General features: G+C 43.8%; 1 protein-coding gene across 1 annotated transcript; it reads right to left on the bottom strand.

The window, feature by feature from the left end:
• Positions 1-362: 362 nt before the first annotated feature.
• Positions 363-13,006, bottom strand: DIPK1C (divergent protein kinase domain 1C). The gene is made up of 4 exons (XM_039711116.1): positions 12,797-13,006; positions 7,043-7,720; positions 3,487-3,651; positions 363-1,471 (listed from the first exon to the last, which is right to left on the bottom strand). Exons 1-4 carry the CDS (start codon positions 12,977-12,979, stop codon positions 1,256-1,258), a joined length of 1,242 nt encoding a protein of 413 aa, XP_039567050.1. The 5' UTR covers positions 12,980-13,006; the 3' UTR covers positions 363-1,255.
• Between the last annotated feature and the right edge of the window lie 11,122 nt (positions 13,007-24,128).

The following is a 24,128-nucleotide window of genomic DNA, read 5'->3' as shown; positions in this document are numbered from 1 at the left end:
TTAGCACTCGCAGGCTTCACAGCTGTCATAAGGCTGAGGAACATAAAGATGGAGCAGATTAAGTGTTGTTACATGTCTCACATCCACAAACCAGTATTGCTGGTCTTAAAATTGATTCCTCCAACTGAGGGCTGCCATAGGCTGCTGGGATTCCTGTTTGTGGGGGTTGTAATGTCCCCATGCCAAAACCAGATGATGGAAACATTGCCTAGTATTGAGCCTATGCACTTGTAGTGTCTCCTAAACCCATTTTAGTTTCTCCAGCTACAGCTTTGCACATTTGAAAGGCAAAGTCAATGTTTTTAAGTTAATCTAGAGATCTTTATTTACGTAACTGATTGCAAGAAAATGAATTTGTACAAAAAAAAAAATTTCCTTTTGTTCATTAAAAAAATACCGTGGAAGAAAACTCTGCATCTGGATATTGTTCTGTGCAAAGGACAGATGGCTGACATTCCTGGGCAATTCTGCTCTCTGGCAAAGGAGTGCTTCTTATCAAATGCTCTGATGTACGAATGCCTGAGGGCTTGTTCACATGGGAAAATCCAGTAGCATTATTCATACCTCTTCACTGCAGGATATGAGTACCCACATGGGAGCTCAGCAGGGGTATAATTATTTTGCTCTAGAAAAGTCCAAAGTACCTTTATATAATTTTCCCCCAAAAGAGTTAGAGATGGCACAGGTAATGCAATGACCCAGAGAAAATGCATTTGGGGACATCAGAAAAGATTGCTTTGTACAAAAGCAACTCTTTCCTTGTGTGACAGCACATTTCCCTGTTTGAGATCCCCCCTTCTCTTTTTTTCCACACAAAATGCTCTGTATCTATTTAAAAACCCACCTCATTTGACAGAGAAACGAAAACAAATACCATACATGTACTTATTCACACCCACCCACCCATTCTTTTAATTATTGATCAAGTTTTGCTGCACTTACACTTTTCTTCTGTAAATGCATCCTCTGAGCACCACACTCAGACAGATGCTATCTGAGCAGCGACTGCAGCTCAGAAGGATGTGCTGTATGCTGATGGACAGGGGTAGTGCTTCCTCAGGAGAATAAGCAAGAACAGAATCCAAGTAATGTAAAGCAATGTAACACTTGACAGGATATTAACAGGACGTGCTGCACCTGCAGCTATGAACTTCATTTGCATAGCAGAAAAGCAATCTCTGTGCTGTAAAAGCAGGGGGTTAGGAGGGCTGGCAGAGAGAATGGGATGTGGCCTTTGCAGCTCTGCCTTTTGTGTCTACTCTGGCCCTTGCAGCTCTCGCTGAGTGACCCGCAGCAGGTGGTACAGCTCCGAGAGGGATTTCAGAGTCCTCTGGTGCCCAGCAGCACCCGTGTGCCCCGGCTGGGCACACTCCTGCACGGCTTTCTGCAGCTGCAGCTGCAGGGGCAGGGAAACCAGCGGTCCTCTGAGATTCGGGGAGAACCAGCGACGGAATATTTTGTCACAAATTACCTGGGGAAAGGAAAAAGAGCAGATCATTGTGTTTCAGGAGCTACAACTAATGCCCTACTGCTTCCCTAGGACTGTAGCAAAATGTCATCTGAATCCAAAGTGCCATTCAAAGAAGGAGGTATAGGAAAGGAGCATCCATAAAGGTTACACTCCAGCTAAGGGATGGCCCTTTTCAGGTTGCTCCTGCACTTCACACATCTTATGAGTGACTGGGGTTGTTTAGTCTAGGAAAGAAGATGCTGAGGGAGGACCTTATAGCCCTCTATATGTACCTGAAAGGAGGTTGTAGCCAGGTGAGGATCAGCCTCTGCCCCCAAGTGACAAGCTTATGAGTGGCTGGAGTTGTTTAGTCTAGGAAAGAAGATGCTGAGGGAGGACCTTATAGCCCTCTTTATGACATATAGTACCTGAAAGGAGTTTGTAGCCAGGTGAGGATCTGCCTCTGCCCCCAAGTGACAAGAAATGCAAGGGTAAATGACCTCAAGTTGTGCCAGGGGAGGTTTAGATTGGATATTAGGAAAAGTTTCTTTACCAAAATGGTTGTCAAGCACTGGAACAAGCTGCCCAGATGCTCAAGTTGTGCCAGGGGAGGTTTAGATGGATATTAGGAAAAGTTTCTTTATCAAAATGGTTGTCAAGCACTGGAACAAGCTGCCCAGAAAACTAGATTAGTCACTATCCCTGGATCATTTAAAGGACGTGTAGATGTGGCACTATAGTGTGATCTGTTGGTGGACTTGGCAGAGTTGGGTTAGTGGTTGGACTTGATGATCTTAAAGGTCTTTACCAACCTAAACAATTCTGTGATTCTGCATAACAAGTGGTGAGGGTGAGGGGGTGGGAGAAGCATGCAAAAGGCCAGCAAGCTATCCCCCCAGCCCTTCTGTTCACCAGTGCCTCCCACCAACACAAGGTGGGTGAGCTGTAAGACACCTCATCCCAAAGACAAGAGCCCCATGGACACCCCTTTCCAGTACACCCACACACTGCATCTGTAGAGTGGAGAATCACAACCACTGCTTACACTTGGACAGCTTCAACTTCTGCCTCCCACCAACACAAGGTGGGTGAGCTGTAAGACACCTCATCCCAAAGCCAAGAGCCCCATGGACACCTCTTTCCAGCACACCCACACACTGCATCCGTAGAGTGGAGAATCACAACCACTACTTACACTTGGACAGCCTCAACTTTCACAGAAACATAGAATCACTAAGGTTGGAAAAGACTTCTAATATCACTGAGTCCAAGTGTCAATGCAGCACTGCCAAGTCTATCACTAAATCATGTCCCAAGTGCCACATCTACAAGTTTTTTGAACATTTACAGGGACAGTGGTTTTACCATTTCCCTGGGTAGCCTGTTCAAATGCTTGACCACTCTTTCAGGAATTTTTCTTCATATTCAACCTAAACCCTCCCTGGTGCAACTTGGTGTCATTTTGTCTTGTTCTACTGCTTGCTACTTGGGAGAAGATGCCAACACCCGCCTCACTGCAACCTCCTTTCAGGTTGTCATAAAGAGCAATAAGATGTCCCTGAGCCTTCTTTTTTCCAGCCTAAACATCTCCAGCTTCCTCAGCCACTCCTTACAAATCTTGTGAGCCAGACCCTTCATCACTCCGTTGCCCTTCTCTGGACATTCTCCAGCACCTCAATGTCTTTGTTGAAGTGAGGGGCCCAGAAATGAACACAGGATTTGAAGTGCAACTCAATAATGTGACTTTACCCTGAGCGGAGGCAGAAGTGCTGATCCCCTGCCCCTGTTTACTCTGCTCTCCTGTCTGTACCACTGGACTAACACCTACAGAAAATTGTGGCAAATAAACACCATATAGAGAGAATATAAACATCTGTTTGTATGCCCTAAGACAAGAGTTCTGAACAGGAAACTAACATGGACATGTTTAAAAACCTGACTGTCTTCATCTCACAGTCTCCTTGTACATACCGTGCATTTTATAGTCAGTGTGATTTTAAAAGGAATGGATGCATAAAACAGCTGTGTCTACTCACTTGCAAGTTGTTATTGGCTCTCTGTGCTCCACATTTTCTGATTTTCAGATTGCATTTTGAAAAGCAATCAAAGAAATTACAATCTTCATCTCCTGTGCACTTCTGTTCCAGGATGTCCCTCATTTTGGGTTCAAAAAAGGCCATATCCACATCAATGGCCACCACCTGTGAATCAAAACAGCCCATCAGATCTGGCACAGCACAGCCTCTGGGACAGGGCTGAGCAGGAATTCTTTGCTGCTGGCTTTGGGAAATGCTGTGCTGAGAGCATCTGCTGGTGGGGAACTGGGATCACAGGGGCTTTGTTTCACCTGACTGAGCCACACTAACCTAATGAGCACCACTTTTTAAACAAAACCAGCCAATGCTTATGACGCCAGGAATGGAAAAATTATTTGTGAACAACATGCATCCCTAGGGTCAATTGGATTGATTCACCTTAAAGTGGACCTGTCCAATCTGAAGATGGATTTACTTGCTGGTGCAGCATATGCAGATAGCACCTCAACCTCTCAATTACATGATGGTGCACAATTACCCATGGACCTGACAGTATCATTTAGAACTCAGCATTCAGACTAAACCCCTGACTTTGCCACTGTGGAGAGGAGCAGTGGGATGTGCAAGGATAGCTGCACCTCGTACAGCTCCTGCAAACCGTCCTTGCATTCTGTGGGTTTGAGTCTGTTCAGATGTAGGAGAAGATCCCTGACTTTGCTGAAAGCTGGGTCTGGCTTTGTCCAGTCTTCTTTGCTATGGTTTCACACAAATATTGTGCAGAGTTATTTTTTCTTATAGTCCAGAAATATGTCCTGTAACAGAGTCCAGCCAGAAGCTGGTCACAGCAGAAAAAAACCTGAGTGAAAGGGGTCAGTCACTTTCCTCTCCTTGGCACGAGGCTCTCAGAGCAGTGTTTGCAGAACTGCTGCCCGTGCTGGGGGTGAGACCTCTCTGCAAGCCAAGGGCTGTGGGCTCAGTTTCTGCCAGTGCCACTCCACCCCTGAATGCTTCACTTAAAGAAATCATAGTAATAAAGAGGGAAAGAAATCCAATACAGGGATGGCAGCTGCCTGATGTGAGCCAAGCTGTGGGTAACCACAGGGAAGGAAGCCTGTCTCCATCATCATGGATGTGCAGCCAGCAAATGTTCACAGCTGCATTTCACACTTGACAGTCAGGATCAGGGATGTTCTCTCTCAGCATCTGACACACATTTTAGTAGAGGAAAATGTCTGGGACCTGGGCAAAGCAGAGTTACTTGGGCTCAAATTGTAGTTTTATTTTTCAGATTCGACCTCCCAAGTAACAGGAGAAGATGAACTGTGTGACTGGAACAGCAACTGGATCAACCCCAGGAACTAAAGATGTCTGGTTTGGTAGAAGGCCAAATAAACCTTCCACAGGCAAAATAAAGAAAATAGTCTAATCTTCATTTAGTTCTACTCCTTTTTCCGTAGGGAAAAATCTTACTGAGATGAGACATATCTTAAAAATATAAGTATTTTTAAGCATTTTGGAGAGGTCTATAATGATGATGTAGCCTCAGGAATTTTACATGTTTGGACAGGCAATTTTTTTTTTTTTTTTTGCTGTTCAGTTCTTTGGAGAAGAGATAGTGAGAGTAGTGTGGGGTTTCCCCAGTCCCAGCATCACTGTTCCATGTTCCACCTCCCAGGTGGGGTCTTTGCCAGCACATTTGACAATCTTATCCATTGCTCCACTAGGAAAAACAGCCCTGGTTCCCAAATACATGGCTGCCAAAGGGTTCAGCGGCTTCACTGAAATTCTTTTACAAAAATGTGTGGGCATCCAGCTAGACCCTGTGAAGACACATCTGGCTGACACTCTGCCTGTAAACAGCCATGTTTTGGTGGGCATTACTATGACCATAGCTGATGAAAAAAGTACCTAAAGAAATACAGGAAGGACCAAATTTGACTCATTACCTGATTTAAAATCATGTTTAACATGCTGTAATCTTTCCAGTTTTCTCTGAAGTATTGGTAAAAGAGGAAGCTCTCCCAGAGCACTGTGCATTCACCCAAACCTCCTTCTAACTCTATACCTTATGTGGCTCCATGGCAGCTTAAATTTCTCCTGGGTGATCTACGAGACAGCTCCTCTCTGTGCTGCAGGAGAGCACAAGGAGGCTGGAGGCTTATCCCCACCACATGAAAATAATCTTCAAAGTAAAACTATTGCATTCCAGGCACATTTCTTTGGGCATTAGAAGTCTCATTACTCAAATGAGGAATAGTGGTACAATTGTGGGGGTTTTTATTATCCTACACAAGAAAAGAACAAGTGAAAAAATAGCTGAAAACAAACATAAGAGACAAAAAAGAGGCTGCATTGCTGTGTTCCCATTCTGGAACTGGTTGGTCACTGGAAGATCCTGGCAAAGCAAGCCTCACCAAAAGGACTCTTAAGAGAAGACACATCCTGTATTCATCCCTTTCCCTAAATGGAATCTATTTTCCTGTAAGTGGGTTGTGAAACAGATGCTCTGGCCTGTGCTCAGCCACAGGGAGCCACAGCCCTGAGTAACTGAGGAAGATGGGCAAAGCCTGCCTTGAGGAATTCCTGCTTTGCCTAAATAGTGGTACAGCTTGCTTTAGTTTCTTGTAGCTCCTCACCCATTCCCTGCTCAGCTGCTGTATTGCACCTGAATAAACAACGGGAGGGGAGGGAAGGGTGAAGGGAAAACACTCTAATTGCTCTTAATGGCTGTATGTTTAGGTAGAGTTTGTCTAGTGCTCTGAAGATACAAGTGTTACATTAACACTCAGTGAGTACTAAAAATAGTCTTAAAGTCCCTGAAAATGCTTTATATTCACTAAGAGTGCAGAAACTCCACTGATGACTTTGCAAATTCAAACACTCCCTGCACGGTACTCTCAATCTCTAGACAAAATTCCAACCAAAACCAGAGGAATTTCTGTCCACAGAACGAATGTGAGCTGCACTACTACTTAGAAAATATACTTAGCTATCAGGTCCGAGTTACAGCTGCACCATGAGAAGTCAAAGAGTGACAATAGTAGGGAGTTTCATGTTGCTGTCCTTGCGTAGCTTCCAGACCAGCTACACTGACCACTAAGGCACAAATATATGTGTTTTGATGTGGGGAGTTCATGTGTCAGACCATGAATTCAGCCTTAGCTTTCAAATTCGTACAGTTTTTTCATTGCAGCATCACTACCAGAAATATGACTCAAATTACAGCTTCATTTAGAGCTTTTGAAATCCCCTTGCCTCCAGGAGGCATCCCTCATCACATCCAAGGGACCTTGCACCGGTGCCTTTGAAGAAGTGAAACAAAACAGGAGTGAGAAGTTTTCAAAATAAGCAGCAGGATTTGTTGCTCCAAAAATGTGGCTGTACACATTACAAAGAGGAAAAGCTTAGAATCTCCCTTGTTGCTTGTAAATTCATTGGCTTTGCAAAAACTTAGCCAAAAGCTGTGCAAGGAGTGAGGTGTCATTTTTACACAGTCACCTTCAGACTAGAATTTGACCTCAAACTCCTGGAACACCACCCCAAAGGCCTAACTTACCGTGAGATCGTGCCTGATAGCGAAGTTTTCCGGTTTGATGTCGCACAGGTGAAGGCGGTGAGAGAAATCATTATCAAAATGCTGCACCATGTCCAGAAAGCTGAGTGCAATGTCAATGATGGCTCTCACCCTGCTTCTGTGTCCAGTAAGGGAGGGGCCGATCACGTTTTCCAAGGGAAAAAGAGTTTTGTGCCAGGCATGTCCAGCTGTGAGATACTCCACAGCATAAAAGTGTCCACAAGAGCCAATAATTCGTAGCACATGTTTGCTGAAGTCCTGCAGCAAACTGAAGTAGATATATTCTTCCTGCTGGAGCAAGGACCACATGCTGGCCACCTGTGCTTTCCAACGTGGTCCCTTCTTCCTTGTCCACAGGGGCCCCATGGTATTGTTAGACAGTTCCAGCCCCAGGGCATTTTTGACCTCCAGAGCTACCATAAGCAGAAGCTCTGTTTCAGGGATATCCTGTGTTTCCACCTCCTCTAGCATACTGAGGTGCTGGTAGCTTGAAAAGCTTTCTTTTTTGGATTTCAGTATGATGGGCTGGCCTCTCCAATCAGCCTGAATGACCTTCTTACCTCTGTCATAGTAAAGGCAGTGTTTGTACACCAGCTTCTGTGCCACACACAGGTCTTCACAGAGGTCCCCAGTCAGGGCTCCGCTGCTGTAGTCGAGGCACTGGAGTGAAAGAGCAGAATATTCATAGCAGAACCACACCCCTACGGACCATGCAGAAGAAAGACAAATAATGAGCCACAGTCCTAAGCTCAAGAGGATTGCAGCAGTCATGGAACTGCAAACACACACCTACAACTATTGGGTCATTCAATGGTTTTTCAGAAGTCTCTAGAGATCTATTACTAGGGGAGTTTTGCTTCAAAACAGGGATTATGGGGATGGTAAAGGGTAGGCTTTTCAGGGGCAAGGAAAGGGACTGGATGACCTGTTAATCATAAACTTTTTACACATATGAGTTCAGTGAGACAAACTTTAAACACTTCGGCTGTGTTGTGTGTGATTATGGTTCTAATGCTTTAAGGCACAGAGTAATGCAGGTCTTCTCTGGAAGGTTCAGGGCAGCATAAGTTAGACATCCCCACTAAAGCTAAAGGAAAATCCATGTGTAGCTGGATTTCTGGGACATCCCACAGCTCTGCATGTTTCAGCCTTGCACTCAACATACCCTGAAGGAAACTGTGATAACCTGCTCCTGTATCCCCAGGAAACACAGAGGCTGCATTCAATGAGCTTTGGACCAAGAACTTTCAGAATTTTTGAGTATGTAAATGCTGCAGAACACAATGACTCTCCAGGTTTTTTATGTAGTTATCAGGAGTGACATTTTTATATTAATTGCTTCAAAACTTAATCTTTTATTCACTGGAAAGAAATCAGTCTTTGGAAACAAGGGAACTTGTTTGATAGTTTAGTGGTCAATGCAAAATAGTGTAAGAACTGCAAGGATTCCCTCACCAGTTCTCTCAAGCCAGAATAATTTCCATAAAATCATTTCCAAAAGTGGAGGCAGTTGATGTACTCCTATGGTCATTCAGAAGTGCAGCTGTAGGGACTGCTTTGGGTCGCTCAGCAGAGGGAATGATCAGAGGTCTCTGGTGAAAGGGGAATAGAGGGGGTGGTGTAGAAAGCCAAACATCTGTGAGGCAGCTTGACAGTGTCATCCACCTCCATTGCTTTCTGGCATTTGAATCTTCATTTAAACAAACTGCAGGTCCCCCCTCTGCACGTGCAGAGCTTGCAGTGGCTGCCGGAGCCCCACCTCATTTGTGACTGGCTGTTACGCGAGGACGTGATCACCGCAGTCAAGTAATGTATTTTACTGGGACAGTCCCTGAGGTGTGTGCATCAGAGGAACAGGTTTTGATGCCAAGCAACATTTAGAGTCCAGCCTTAAACAGCACACTGGGGAATGGGTGGAGGATTAAGTCCAAACTCTAAGAATGGTGATCAACTGACAGAAACAGCTCACTGAGGGAAGTTCAGAGAGACATAAAATTCATTTATACTCTGACGTTCTCACAGCCCAAGTGGGAACAATTAGCGCCAACAAGTTGAGTCAGGTAGGCAAATTCTTGCATGAGTGTCTGGACACTGAGTCCATGCATGGACACACACATCTGCATCCTCATCCACATCAGAATGACTAAAGAGACCCACTCAGACTTCTGAAACTCACTCAGACTCAGATCTGGAGACTACAGAGCATGCAGATCAATGTTCTTGCTTTTGAAAATTTACTCCTACTAATGTAACACAGTTTTACTCTACCTTTTAAAGTAGGAAATGTAGTTTTCTCAACAAAAGTAGATTGGCAGTTCTTACCATCTGGAGCTCTAACCAATTTTAGAAAGAAAATTACAAACAGAAGGAATTTTTTGGGGTTTCTTTGGATTGTAAGTATAAGAACATTTAAAATTCTATTGACAGACCACAATCTAATTCTCTTCTTGTACAGTAAGAGAAGATAGGACTTAGTCATGTAATTGGGTTCACATGGGTGGACACTTGCCCCTGTGGACAATTTTACCGCGGTCGGTTCTTAGAGGGCTCACTTGCATGGACTTAAAGAACACATGCCCATGACCTGTAGCCAAACATGTCAAGGCACAGCTCATGTTCCTGTGTTGACATCACATCATTCTTAATGGCATTAGTGAAAAAAAGTAGTTGTGGAAAAAGCAGACTCAGATTTCATAGGCAGAGGAGACAGAACATTTTTGAACTGGTTGTTATTTAGGACTTCTGCTGTTTTTTCAGTTGACACTATAAATATTTGATTATTAACCTAGAATCTGACAAACAGTGTTGGAATCATATTTTTCTTTACAATGAACTTGTGCAGTATTTTGCAAACTGGGATCTGTGAAAGAGGACTTGACCAAAGAGCTCATGGTCTCACAGTGATGAAACACAGATCAGCCTTCCAGAAGTGCATTCTCAGCTGGTCACAAAGACAAGCAAGACTTTCAAAAATACTTCCTCAAGGAAGCAATCAAGAAGATTGAACCATTTCCTATCACCCTTTTAGGCACAGTTTGCACTGGTAGTGCATCTTGTAGCAATAATTTGACCCTTACATCCATTCTAAACACACAGGACAGTCTCCCATCATATTGGCATGGCTTGTATTGTTGTGCTCCCCAGTGTACTAGCTTGCATTTTATAGTACTAAAACACAAATTTGGAGGACTGAAAGCATTTAACCAGGTAATACAGATTACCCTGCCATGACACAATGGATGATTTATTATTTACCAACACAGGAATCTTTCCACTAACTTCAGACTTCACTATACAAGATTGTCCATCATCCTGCTGATAAAAGGAAGAATCAATTCCCCAAAGAAATATTTCAGAAATGGTCCTCCAACCTAACTGCCATCCCTGTCTTAATGACTGAAGTTTGAGATCTGTTGATGAGACAGTTTTAAATCGACCTAGTGATCGACCTTCGAAAGCCACAAATTCTTCTTTCAGCGCCAGATACTTAAAACTAAAATATGAAAGTGCTACTAAGCCAAAAGCTTTATAAAGAAGCAGCTGTACTACACAAAAAATGCACACACAAGCATCGTTCAGACTCACTCATATGTATCTTATTAAAATTGGCTACATAATTTTTACTGTCTTCAGTGGACTTATCAAGATAAGTTTTAAAAGCTGGGGTTAAATTAATGTGAAAGCTTAAATGAATGTAAACCCTGCTAAGGATTTAAATAAATTTAAATAACTCACTGTACCACTATCAGTGCCTTGAAACTGATGTTTTGCCTAGTTAGCTACTATTTCTATGTAAATGCAATGCACAGCCAGGTTTGGAAGGCATCAAAATTAATTGATTTCTCCAGAGGGAACAGAAATTGATTGCTATGACTTAGTGTGTTCAGTATAAATGAAGATGAGACTGGCATTAGGAAAGAGCAAAGGGGGATTTTTTGAGAGTTAAAGTTGGTCCCTGCAAATTGCCCAGTGCTATTTTAGCCTTCTCAGTGCAGTACACATCTGCACAGATGTATATCTTACTCAGAATAAGGAAATAAAACCTTCAGAAATGCCACTTGCAAGGGCATTTGCACCCACTTCCTTAAAATAACTCATCTCCTACTGAGAGATGACTAGTAAAATAGTTTTTCTTAAAGCTGATTTTTGCTCAATAGAAGGTGTGAGACTCAAGCTATCAGGTTATTTGTTCACAGATCAGTTGCACTTTCTGTAACTGTGAAACTCATGCTATGTTCAGAAGATGTAGAAGAACTTATTTTGGGGCGGATGAAGACAAGTTCATTTTCTAATTATTCCACTAGAAGGACAAGCCCTTTCTAAGGTCATCTGGGAAAACTGTTGCTTACAAACCTTAACGATACTACTGGTGATTCATCTACTCACAGACAAGCACAGCAATCTCAGCTACTCTTCCTCTGGGAGGAGGGTCTGAACCTGAGCTGTCTCAGTGATAGAGACAACTTTCCAAGCTTGCGACTGAAATCTGATCCCTGGGCTTTTGAAGCCTTGCCTGACGCTTTCCAAACCGAAGAACAGCAACAAGTCTCTGTCCATCTGTTTACTGGTGACTACGATGGCAAGGACCTGGACCTCCCTGAGCTTGGCAGCTCCGTGCACCTCCGTATCTCAGTGTTCTTCCCCGAGCACGTAAGGATGAGGCAGGAATCATTCCTTCAGCTGCAAACCTGAGCTCAGCCCTACTTCCATCTGGCTCCTGAGGTACTGAAACTGGAGCTCACTGCCATCAAAAACACGCTGTCAGGACTGCTGCCTACACTTGCTTTTCCTTTATTATACAGAATTAAGCAAAATCTATGATCAGCTTTTGCTTCCTTGAAGTGATAGATTGTTTAATTCCCACTAGGATTCCTCCTTTCCCACCTAACCAATGGCACTACAGATACCCTGATTAAGAAACAAAATTGAACTAAAAGCATTAACCCACGCTGCTCCTCTTCTCAAAGCGTTTCCTACACAATCCTAAATAATTTCATTATTATTTTTAAGGGAAATTTTAATGAATATTCTCAAATCCTTTATTGAATTTTAACCACACCTTACACACCGGCCCCCGCCAGACCATGAAGGAAGCGATCCAAGCTGCCTGGCACTTCTGAAAGACGACTTTTGTACGAGCAGCTTTACACACCGGCCCCCGCCAGACCATGAAGGAAACGATACAAGCTGCCTGGCACTTCTAAAGACGACTTTTGTACGAGCAGCCTTTCGGCTAAAAACAAACCAAAACCCCCAACACCCGGAGGAAGGCTTTCCTCCTCTTCGGAGCGCTCGGCTTAGGCAGCCCACCTGCATCCCACGCCCGGGATCCGGCCCGCCGCCTGTACCTGACCTCGCCCCGGGGAGGGAGGCAGAGAGGGAGGGAAGGAGGTAGAGAAGCAGGGAGGGAGGGAAGGAGGTAGAGAGGGAGGGAGGGAAGCAGGTAGGGAGGGAGGGAAGCAGGTAGGGAGGCAGGGAGGGAAGGACTCAGGTAGGGAGGCAGGGAAGTAGGTAGGGAGGCAGGGAGGGAGGGAAGCAGGTAGGGAGGCAGGGAGGGAGGGAGGCAGGGAAGCAGGTAGGGAGGCAGCCGCCCTCCCGTGCGCACCGGGGGCGATGCGGCACCTCCGGCGGCCGGAGCCGGGCAGGGCGCCCCGAGAGCAGCCCCGACGGACCGCCCGCGCCTCGTCCTGCCGGGCAGCCCCCGGGAGATGCCCCGCTTCCCGCCGGGGCACGTACCAGCCTGGCCAGGATCCGGCGGCTTTTCTCGTCCGTGCAGCTCTCGGAGAAGACGCTCCTGTGGAGGAGGAACAGCGCAGCGCTCACCACCACCCAGCAGGCAGCCCAGAGGAGGAGCAGCAGCAGGGCGCATCGCCGCCAGATTTTGAGCCGCAGCCGCTTCAAGCCCGGGATGCCCCTCATCGCCGCGCCGGGGCTGGGCTGGGCTGGGGCGGCCGCTTCAGCCGCGGCGGCCCCGAGCGAGCGGCGGCGGGGCCGGGGAGCCGCGCTCNNNNCCACTCCGCTCCCGCCGGGCTGCCCCGGCCCCGGCCCGCGCCCGCCCCCTCCCCGGGCCGGGGCTGCCCCGGCGGAGCCCGGAGCGCCCCTTTTGAATTTGAGCCACGTAGTTCCGCCGGCTTTTGTCTGCGCTCCCCTGTGCCAAGCGGCCCCTGCAGCCACTTGGCGGCTGCTGCCCGCGCCCCCCGCCTCTCCGCTGCGAGTTTCTCACCCGAGAATAAAAGGAGTTGGAAGGGTGATGAATGCTGCTCTGGGAACCCTTTGCCATCCAGGCGGCTGCTCGGTACTTTGAAAGAGGCAGCCTGGAGACGGACAGGTCCCTCTGGTGAAAGCTTCGTGTCCCGACACATGGGAAAAGGAATAAAAAGTTGTCATTTATTCTGGAGTAACTTCTCAGTTTCATCCTCCCGGAGCCAATGGAGGAAGAGAGAGGAGCGGCTCAGACGCCCTTTCAGTGACGCAGCCCCCAGCGCCCCCATGGCGGGTCGCCCCTTGGCTCCCCAGCCCCAGTGGCGGGGTGCAGCCTGGCTCCTGCCCGGCACCCCGTGTCCTGCCTCCCTCGGCGGCCGCTGGGGACACGTTGCCCAAACAGGCAGTGTGTCCTGGGTCCCAGGATGCTGGGGTCCATAGATTGCCTCCCTGCCCTCTCGTTGTGTCCCTGTGGGTGTGTGCCTGTTATGGTGTGGTCAGCTCCACCGTATTTGACATCGTTAACCTTTCTGAGAGGTCAGAGACTCAGATGTTTGTTCCCGTGCAGCAAGGAAGATCCTGGCATCCTTTCCTTACTCCAGGTGCAGATGTTCACCGTCTCTGTTCAGAGAGCTCAGTTCAGTGATATATGTTCTTAGCATCATGCCTAACTTAATAAGAAATGCTTCCTTGACAAGTCATTAGAAAGAAAGATGTCTCTATTGATATGATCGAATTTTATCTCTCAGAACAGCAAGGGGAGAACACAGGTGCAGCCTTATCCACACCTTTTACAAGATCAGTGCAGTCCTCCTCTCCCTAGCAGAGCAGGGCTTGAAATGGAGCTTCTAAGTAGATGGCAGACTGTGGCAAAAAAGAAAAAGAAAGATAAAAATATTGCTGGATATATTCCAGCTTTCCTTTCTAGAGACTGTCAGTGGGGAGGGAGATGCAAGAAGAACAAAATTACTTTCATCTCCAAAGTCTCAGAAGCAGAATCATTATCATTAGCCACATCTTCTGTCAGTGTGCTTGCTTGATTTCTCCACCATCTCATTTCTTCACCTGCTGAGGCTGCCTTTTCAAATTTTCTTTTTCTTTCCCCTGATCCTTTTACTGAGGGGCTTACTTTTGAGGCACTGGTGATACAGTCTGATTCTTGGGACTGTGGCAAGCAGCAAAGACCAGGGATGCAGCTAAGAACTAAAAGATTTTAATCCTGTTTCTCAGTCTGATAGAAAATGTTTTCAGAAGCTGTCTCTGACCAGCTTGGGGTGTTGTTTGGAAATTTCTAGGACAATAAGTGGACAAGAAGTTTTGATTAGCCATTCCTCTGTAGGAGTACCAGCTAGGCTTGAACACAGCCAACCTTCATCAGTGACTGCTGCCACCTAGGAGATAAAATTGCAGATCTGCCATACTGATGTCTGGAACAATCCCAAGATACGTCCCACATGGAAGAGGGATGCAGGTGGTGGGGGAAAGTCAAGCATAAGTCCCTACTGCTTGGTCCTAAGCTGTCTGGGTAATAGTTTAGACACTACCAAACCCACATGCATTTTAAAGTGTGGATCTTGACTTCTCTGTGTATCAGCAATCCCCAAAGGAGATTATGCATTCTTATTAAATGTCTGTGAAATTCTGCATACGTGTCATTGGTATTTCAACAAGAGCTCTGAAAACAAATCTCATTACACCGGACTTTAGTCAGGAACAAAATACGGAGATTTCTGACCAGGTTAGGTGTCACAGCTGACCTTCTCTAACTGCTGCTGAAAAAAAAAGGATGTTCCTTCCTCCTCCTCCAGTGCCACCTCCCTGTTTTCCTCTTTGTCTTGCTGCCTAGTCCAGTCCCTTTCCCCAATGAAAGATACTCCTTGCTGCCCAGGGAGCGTTCTCCACTTGCTAACAGGGCAGAGAAATGTAAAGCTGTTTCTTGCTGAGATTATTTTGAGAGGTCAGCAAGCCCTGGGGATAACTCCAGGCTGGTGCAGGGATGCACACTGCAAGGCTGGGCACTCTGGGGTGCTGGAGGCAGAACTGTATGAATGTCTGCACCTTAAAGATGCAATGAGATGTTGCAGATAAGGTGATCTTAATGGAAATGGTTGCTGAAAGAAGCAGCCCTGTCCCCTTTTCCACCCCAGCCATATGCTGCCACTGTTCCCTCAGCAGCTGGATCAGGGTATTTAGCCCAACAGCCAGCACCAGTAGGGTGTCTGGCTGCACTTTTCCTTTCATCCCAAGATACCAGCTAAAATTCACTGGATTTCCGGGTCTGTAAGGAGTCCACATCCTCCTCTTTGGTTTGGAAACAGCTGCTACATGTAAAAACAATTTAAACTTTAACAGGTAGCTGATGCTTTGAAATTACGGAATATGAAGAAATAAACAAAGAAAATAATAATAGGTTTTAATGTAGTTTTAATATTGCTTTAATAGTTTTAATAAAAAATAAAGGTACAAGATGAACAGAGCTTGATGAAGCAAATGCAAGTTGTATGACACTTATACTGGGTAGTTTATCAGTTTCATTGTATGGTAAATCCCACAGGAAACATTTGCAGAGAATAAAGCCCTGTCTTCCCAAAAGATTTCAGTATAGCCTTCAGGTGGGGGAAGGGACTGTTCTTCAGGCTCTGAATTTTTAAATATCTTACTGACTTTAGTGGGTGGGAAAAGCTGGACAAGTGTGGTAAATATGTATGTGTGTGTGTACACATCTCTTCTTTTATACATGAACATAGAGAGCTACAGAACAGGTCAAGAATTGACCCAGAAAGCTTGGATTTAGTAAAAGATAAAAGCCTAGGTGGTTCAGGATCAAGTGGTTTAGACTTTAATAACAACCTATTGCTAACTGTAAAATTCAAGTCTAATTTCAGATTTCCCTAAGCTTCAAGGTTAAGACTAACAGAATTTTATATATATGTGTGTGTGTGTCCCTATGTTCTATAGCAATTTTTCTTTAAAAAATACCTCTGAATCAGAGAATCTTTGCTTTCCATATATATTAAACTGTGGCTGCTTTGCATTGCATTCCTGTGTTCCCAAAGGAAGCTATACTTCTATTCTCATTTTGTCTGAGAATTAAACTTGATGGAAATTAATTAGTAGAAGTTGAATTAAGGCAAGCAACATCAGGAGCAGTAAAAATAATCCAGGACTAACTAAATTAGTTCCTACCCAATTAATCTTTGAATTATGGTTAGAGCATGATGTCAGCATCAAGTTGGTCTCCTCTTTGTCGCTGTGTTGGGCACATCACAAAAATGCACATCACTGTGACAGTTCAGATGTGCAATAACCAGGGGCTTTAGTATCCAGGAGATGCTTTGGCACAGCATGGCATGGCATGTCCCTGTACTGTGTGCCTCTGCAGGGGCTCAGCAGCTCCTCAGAGCAGGGCCATGAGGAGTGCTCAGCCCAAGGAGCTGCTGAGCCCTCATGTTTCTCACCACCTTCAGACACAAACTGCATTGCAGGCTCAAGCTCTATTATGCTGTTAGACCTTATTTTCCTAATTAGTGAATTCTTCATGAAGAAAGAAACAAAATCAGTCATTAAGAACTACCTTGGCACTCAAGTTAATGAAATGTAAAACTGGTTCATTAGGACTTATTGTTCTCTTTGATTGATTTTATCACCTTCTGTCATTGGTTGTCTATGGAAATAGATACATGTCTGCTAATCTTTCACAAGGCATATAAATTTCTTATTTTCCTGCTAGGAGGTCAAGAAACCCTTAAGGGCTGTTCAAATCAACTTTTAAAATATATTTTAACATACAAATATTTCTTTCTGATTTCCTTTGGCAAAGTTGCTGCTGAGAAACCTCTCAAGGTTAGACATAGGTTTGAACATGCCCTTTAGGCAGTGAAATTCCCCTGCAGAGTACTGAGTCTACCAGAGGAATCCAAATGTATTTTCTCATTTATATCATTAATCAAAAAGAGTATGTTGCAAACTACTCACAGAAGTTTTATGGCATCAGTGAGCAGTGAGTTTATTGGGTCACATTGTGAACCAGAAGCAGAAAAATGGCACAGTATAAAATACAGAGTACAGCTTTGTGGGCAAGGGAAAAGCCTGGTATAATTCACTGATTTAAACAAGGGCAGGTGTTTAGACAGAAAAAGCTTTCCCATGTATAAATAGAATAAAATAATTATAATATATTTTCTCCTGTTTGCTTTTTAATTTTTGAAATATTTCTTAGGCACAGTTGCCCGGGAAAGCAACAAAGATATTAGCTTTCCCTTTCCCTTTTACCACTATCTAGATTCTGCATAGCAGAGTTTAATTGTCCTGCTACTCTCATATATCCCCTATTAATTAATCTCTTTATTAACCTCATGCCAACTTTTCCCTGTCATTTGGAAACAGTATTGCCTGGAGAAGCCAGTAAGATACCTTGGCAATCACTGTAGCAGATTGTGGTTTACTTGTAATTCTTCAAATGAGATGGAAAAGTTAAGATGTAAAAAACTATTCTGGAATTTTTGTCCACACATCCCAAATAGTGCCTGATACAATATTGCCTATTGCTTCTCTGCTACATTCTTTGCCTCTTTACCTTACCAGTCACCAAAAGGAAAATAAGCTGTAAAATGAAGCTTAATCAGTTTGTGAGGGGAATTGTAATGGAATTTTCTTTGCCTGGGATTGGAGTCAGTGGCTTGAGAGCAATTTTCCAAGCCTAAGAGGATGCTTTCCAGTGGAATTTGCTGCTGTGTGGTATGTTGTGTGTCTGTCCACAGTGTGTGAAAGGATGAACAAAGAAGGGAAAATGCTGAGATTGTTTTCCAGCCTTTGCATCAAGTTCAGGCCAAGTGATCTCACTATGCCAATACTGAATCTGGCTCTTTGTAGCCTCTCTTTATGAGTGTCTGAAGCAATTCCAGAAATACTTAGAAGTTGCACTAGGGTTGTGAAACAGACTACCATCTAATAAGCTAATTCCATCTGGCACTGGGCCGTTATTTACATGAATGGTTTAAAGTAATTTAAATGGGCAGAATATTACACATAATAAACAGATGGCATTCATAGGGCTGTAATCATTTAAATATGTGGTAGCTCAAGAGAGAAAAAGTTAAGTGTCATCTTTTCTAGTCAAATGACCAGACTTACTATTTCAGTGCATTAAAAGGACATTTTGACAGCTGATACTACCATAAAGGATATCATGTTGTCATACAGATTAAATCAATCCAGTTCTATGGCTGCAGACTGTGAAATGAGTTTATATTAGGAATTTGCACCAGACTGATTTTAAATTAGTTTCTACTGGCAAGAATGACCTAGGATACCCAAAATCCACAAGTTCATGTCTTGTTATGGCATAAATTGTAAAATGCAGACAGAGGTCTGCATACTGTCTGTTACTAGAAGAGAAATGGAAAGAAAACTGATTCTTGGAGATGGACAAAAAGCATCTCCTTTGTTGGCACAAGTAACCACCAAGTGGATACTTATGATACTGCATGTGAAATGTTTAGTAAACTGGAAACAGACTTTCCAGGGAGAATCTGTGCTGATTTTCTCCACTCACATAAGCAAATCTTAATTTACAGCATTTTTCTGATTCTTTGGCTTTGTTGTTTTGACTTAATGGCTGTGTACTATAGTACTACATGTTTAAAAATCAAATTAAATGGAGCCATCACATACATGATGCATTTGCATATGAGTATGTCCATTTTTTGACTTCTCTTCTAAAAATCCAAACCCGAAGTAGAAAAAAATGAGAGCTTACAAGATCATGGATGATTTTCAGTACCAGTTCTGTAAAACTTAATTACTTTCAGTTATTTCCTTGAAGCTGTTCACTGCAGCTTCTTTGCAAATGATGAATAGCTGGGCATGGAACAAACTGCAAAATGATCCATTAGTGAAATCCAATTTTCTATCAGACTTTCCAAGTAATTAGCTTTTCTTTAGGCAATATATTGTTAGTTTGCATGCATCCAATGTTGTATGACATTTGTTTAGGAGAGAGTAGACTATTCAATTTCTGTATCGCTTACAACAAACAAACAGCTCATAACTCTATCAAGATTAAGCTTCCCTTAGTGCAAATGAAACCCCTGTGCTCCTTCTTCCCAAGCAAGAAATCTGGGTGTGGGATCCTGCCTAGCTGCCTGAGCAGCAGCAGTGCCACTGCTGTACAATGTTCCCCCTGCTATATACGAGCATCCTCCAAGAACCCAGTGGTTCTGGTGGCCAGGCCTGGTTCTGGGGCCTCACTGCTACCCAGGCATCAACAGCCAATACAACAATCAAGGCATGCCATGGTGCTGCCTCCTGCTTTGAGCAGAATAGCTGGTGACTGAGAAGCCTCAGAAACAGATTTCTGTAGCTTCTTCCACAGGCATAATCTTCTGTTTTCTGTCACTTGTCTTCAGTACAATCCCATTTTCTTCCCTACTTACATTTTTTCTCCTTATTCTTCAATTATTTACCTTTTCAGTTCTTCATAGCCCTTGTCTACCACCAACATCCTCTGTCAGTCACCTCTCTCCTCAGATGATATTGTGTGTTTTAGGAGACCCTCCTCACCACCTCCAGCAACAGCATTCTTCTTCTTAGAAAAGCAAAAAAAAAAAAAGAGTCCTTAATTCTGGTGGCTTTGAATTAGTGGCTTTGCTTTTGATTTATATAAAGGAACATAAAGGAGGAATATGCAGAGATGCCATTACTGGACAACATTTCATATTCGCTGATTTTGCAGCTCCCTGTTTCATGCACAGAACAAAATTGTGCTTCCAGTCTGTGCTATATAGATGCACACACACATATGTTCTCAGCAAAAGAACTCATAGCAAGTCTCACTTGCTCACTCAAAATGAAAAACAGGGATTGCAATATTCTGGATGTGATCCTCAGTCCTGGAAGAGAGAAGATCCACCAAAGGAGAGGCAATGGAACCACAATGAAACCACAAGAGATACCAAAAGCAGCCCTGCAGAGCTGTATCTCTGGAGTAAAATTCCAGCTGGGGAAGTACTTAGGCTCCATTTTATTGAGGAGAGCATGCATTGCTGGCCAAATCTCTAATATTTCTCTTTCACACTGACAAATCAACAACTTACAAAACACTGAAATAAAGTCTCCCAATACTCAAAATATATTCAAGGAGAAATTGAAAATGACATCTACTCACATATGTGGTACATTCATATATGGCACTTTCAGCATGGATAAACTGTGCATGGAGTTGGGATGAAACACTGGGATGAAATACAGGATAGTTGAGATTAAGCAGAACAAGGGTGAATGTTTTTGCATTTGGGCTTTTTGGTAATTCCAAAGAAAAGTGCTGGACTGAAGCAGTGCCCAAGGGCTGTGGTTCTCATTTGCAGTCAGAGCATATCTAGCTGGGTTATTGACTCCTTGCCTGCCTGTCCTTTACACGTGCCTGTTACAGGACACACATCTCACCATTCCCATTTGAGCCATTGACTTGCTGTATCAATGCAGAGCACCAGGACAAGCAGGCAGCAGCACAGAGTGCTTTAGTCCATCAGGCAGAGGAATAGACAATGAACAAAGTGATGTAGGTGCATTTTTTACTCCTTTTGGAGGACTGGCATAGCTGGACTAACACTTCAGCAAACAAGGAATATTTGGGATGCCCATTCAATAACTTTCTAAGATATGTTGGCTCTGCAGTTTGCAAGCCAGTCCTCTGAGGTGCTGGAAAAGAGCAATTTACTAACAGCCTCTCACATAATTCTTTAATCAGTGCCTCAAAATCAGAAGCAGGAACAGTACCTGCTCTCTCTGAGCACACGATCCTCAAAATAGACTGCCTGTTCCTGGACAATGTTAGGGTAATGTAAGGGGGAGAATGCTGCCAAAAGCACATTGATATCTAGGCAATTTGCACATTGAATTTAAATGGGGAGAGGGTTGGGGGGGTTTTTTTGGCCCTCTGCCACTCTCTCTGATTTTGAGGGAATCTCTCCAGCCCTCTAGACAAGTTAGTTTTGATGTTTCTGACAGTGACATTGCCAACGTGTCACTGGTGCATGCTGAGAAAAGGACATGGAAAACACAGGTTGCAATATACTGTACAGACTCAACAAAATAGCACTTCTGGGGAAGGGCAAAACCACCTTATAGAAAGCCAGGAAAAAAGGAGCAAAGAGCTATCCAGCAGTGCACAGCAAGACCCTTGTATTCTACTTCATGCTGTCATGGTTTGCAGATAAATCTAGTACCTAGGATGAAAGACTTCAAGATCTATGGTGTCCTGAACTGACTTAGTTAAGCAATTAGTGACTGCAGAAGGCTGAATAATCCAGGATGTTTTGGTACTTTGTTAAGATACCGGAGCACCTAAAGTTGCAGCAAGCTGATTTTTATGAGAAAAGTTATAACCTTATTGATACAGGAGCTACCAGAGGTGCAGAAAGGCTTCATGTGTCAACCAGTGAGCCAGGAGGCTGGGGACAGGAAGATGTTTGTAGGGATTGGTGAGGAATTAGAATTTCTTTGTGCTGGGCCTCCTGAGTATCCAACCCACCACTGCAGGGCAAATTAGCTCCTCACACTTGTGGAAACCAAGCCAGAGACTGAAGCTAGCACAGCAGCACACAGCCACCCTGTGTGTCTGTCCGCTCCACAGTGGTACAGCACTGTGGGGGCTCGTGCAAAACAGTGCAGATGTCTCTGTTCTGAGCTGGACTGGATGGAACCACAGGGAATAGAAGTTCTCCACTTGTCAGGCTCAGCATAGTGAGGGGACACAGAAGATGACAGAAGGAGCAGTCAGGAAATGGTAGAGGAAGGGAAGGAACAGAGGGAGGGAGGGGGTCCTTTAGCATGTACTATTTCTTGGGCTACTCAGCCACACAGGTTTCATTTCACACTAGTGCTCCATTATGCAAGCATAGGAAGAAGGATCACAGGACCAGGATTCTAGATTTTCATTAATTTCTTGTCTCAGTTGCAGCATTCTTCTGCGTGCATATTTCACAACAGCAAAAGCTGAGTGTAGAGTCCAAGGAAGTGCCATGGAGCTTTCTAACAGGGTTCTGACCAGGGACTCGAGCACATAGACACACCACACTGGGCTCTCCCATGTAAACATCAACAGTTTTTACATGGTTAAGCCTAGGTTAAATGTAATCTGTTCTGTATTTTGATTAATCACCTATTAAAAAATATTTTGTTGGAAGAAGCTTGTGAGGCTCAAGCTCATTAATTCCTGCATGGCACACATGCACGTGTAGATTAGGAAGGGCATGAACATGCCCAAGTGTTCAGCACTCTACAGTTACAGAATGTCACATGAGCAGCCCTGCTTTTTTTGGAGGCCAGGGCAAGGTTACCTCTGAAGCCAAAGTACTGACTGGATAGTAAATGATACATTGATTTGTTTTGGTTTAGTGATAATGCTCTGAATGAGTTGGGGCTTTGAGGCAACCTGGTTTTGAAAAGCCAGGGGTAATAGGTAAAGATAATGTTGCTGGAATGCCAATGGCAATGCAATTTCCAGGGATAAGCAGCTCTGTTCACCTTTAGTCAACAAAACCAAACCCAATAGATGTGGGTTTACTTAAGGTAAGCAATGTTAATGGAGTCAAAATGTCCACATAGGCACGTGCACATGGGTGTGATGTAAATAGGACACAGTTTAGAAGGAATTAAACCAACCTGTGAGGACTTCCTTAAACATCCTCTTTTAAATTTGCTGCCACTAGCTCAAAACCTATTTTTTGCAGGAAAGCAAATAAATCCAACAAAGCTGCACTGTTCTGTACATCCATATTTACAATCTTTCCTTTCAGTCTAGTGTATATGATTATATTGTTATATAGTTTATATAGCAACCAATGTTTAGAAAGTTGGGCTTGTGAATCACATAAGAAGAAAGGTACAAAATAAAGGGGAAAGGGGAAGACAGAGCAAGAAATAGCAAGATACAATAAAGAGGCTGAAGACAACTAATCTCAGCTTTTAATGATGCTCAGAAGTGCACTAAAGTAGATGTTGTGACTTAATATCATGTAAGAGAAAAGACAAAAAAAATTGAGCAATGTGAAATTAGATGGCATAGACCTGCAAATAGGGACACTGCCACTTGAAATTAATTTCACAAGAAGCAAGAGTGAGATTTGCATGTGTACTGTAGTATCCATAGGAACTTTCTGTCCCCTTTCATCACTTTGCATGGAATTTTTCAGAAAGGACAGCCACACTATTAATGGCATTTCTGCTGGCCTCCCCCAGCCCTGTGGCTCTCAGTTCAGAGCCATCCAAAAAGCTGATTCACACAGTTGTCCTCTCCCAGAGCAGTGTTTATGTTCCAGGCTCCTCACTTACTCTGCTGCTACTGCTTCAACTGACTCATACATGCTACATCCCTGTGATTAAAAGCAATGGCACAAGCACCTACAAATTATTTGTTTAGAAAAAAACTATTTCAAGGACAACATATTAAAAAAAAAGAAACAGAGCAGCTTAGATATTTAGATATCTCGGTCAGGACAAGATAATGCTGAGCATTCTTATATTTTCTTTATGAAGTACTTTGCTTTGTCATTCCCTGTCCCTAAACCATTTCTGATAAATGTGTGTCTTCCCACCCCTCCTTTCTCCTCTATTCCCAAAGGGGTTTTATGCATGCATACATTATTTTCACCTCCGAATTAACAGCCTTGTTAAACAAAACTGTGTTTCCATAAAGACAATTTACAAGGCTCTCAAAGCTGATAATTGGGTCTGTTATCTTTCCAAAAAAAGTTGTTGTTTTCCCTCAGGTAACTTACTGTGTGGTTTTTGTGTTTGTTCTTCACATAATCCTTTGTGGATTTAGATCAATACAGGCTTGCAGAAAACTGATAATACAGTGCACAAC

Source organism: Passer montanus, unplaced genomic scaffold (genome assembly GCF_014805655.1).
Source record: "Passer montanus isolate IOZ18808 unplaced genomic scaffold, ASM1480565v1 scaffold24, whole genome shotgun sequence".
Classification (NCBI taxonomy): Eukaryota; Metazoa; Chordata; class Aves; order Passeriformes; family Passeridae; genus Passer; species Passer montanus.
This window is presented reverse-complemented; position numbering and strand designations above follow the sequence as displayed.

What these genes read in the sequence shown, in the direction of transcription:
- DIPK1C (XM_039711116.1), bottom strand. Translation starts at nt 12,979, where the DNA reads ATGAGGGGCATCCCGGGCTTGAAGCGGCTGCGGCTCAAAATCTGGCGG. An exon ending in GCCGGATCCTGGCCAGGCTG is followed by an intron (nt 7,721 to 12,796) that starts GTACGTGCCCCG and finishes CTTTCACTCCAG; the next exon opens with TGCCTCGACTACAGCAGCGG. An exon ending in GAGCCAATAACAACTTGCAA is followed by an intron (nt 1,472 to 3,486) that starts GTGAGTAGACAC and finishes TCCTTTCCCCAG; the next exon opens with GTAATTTGTGACAAAATATT.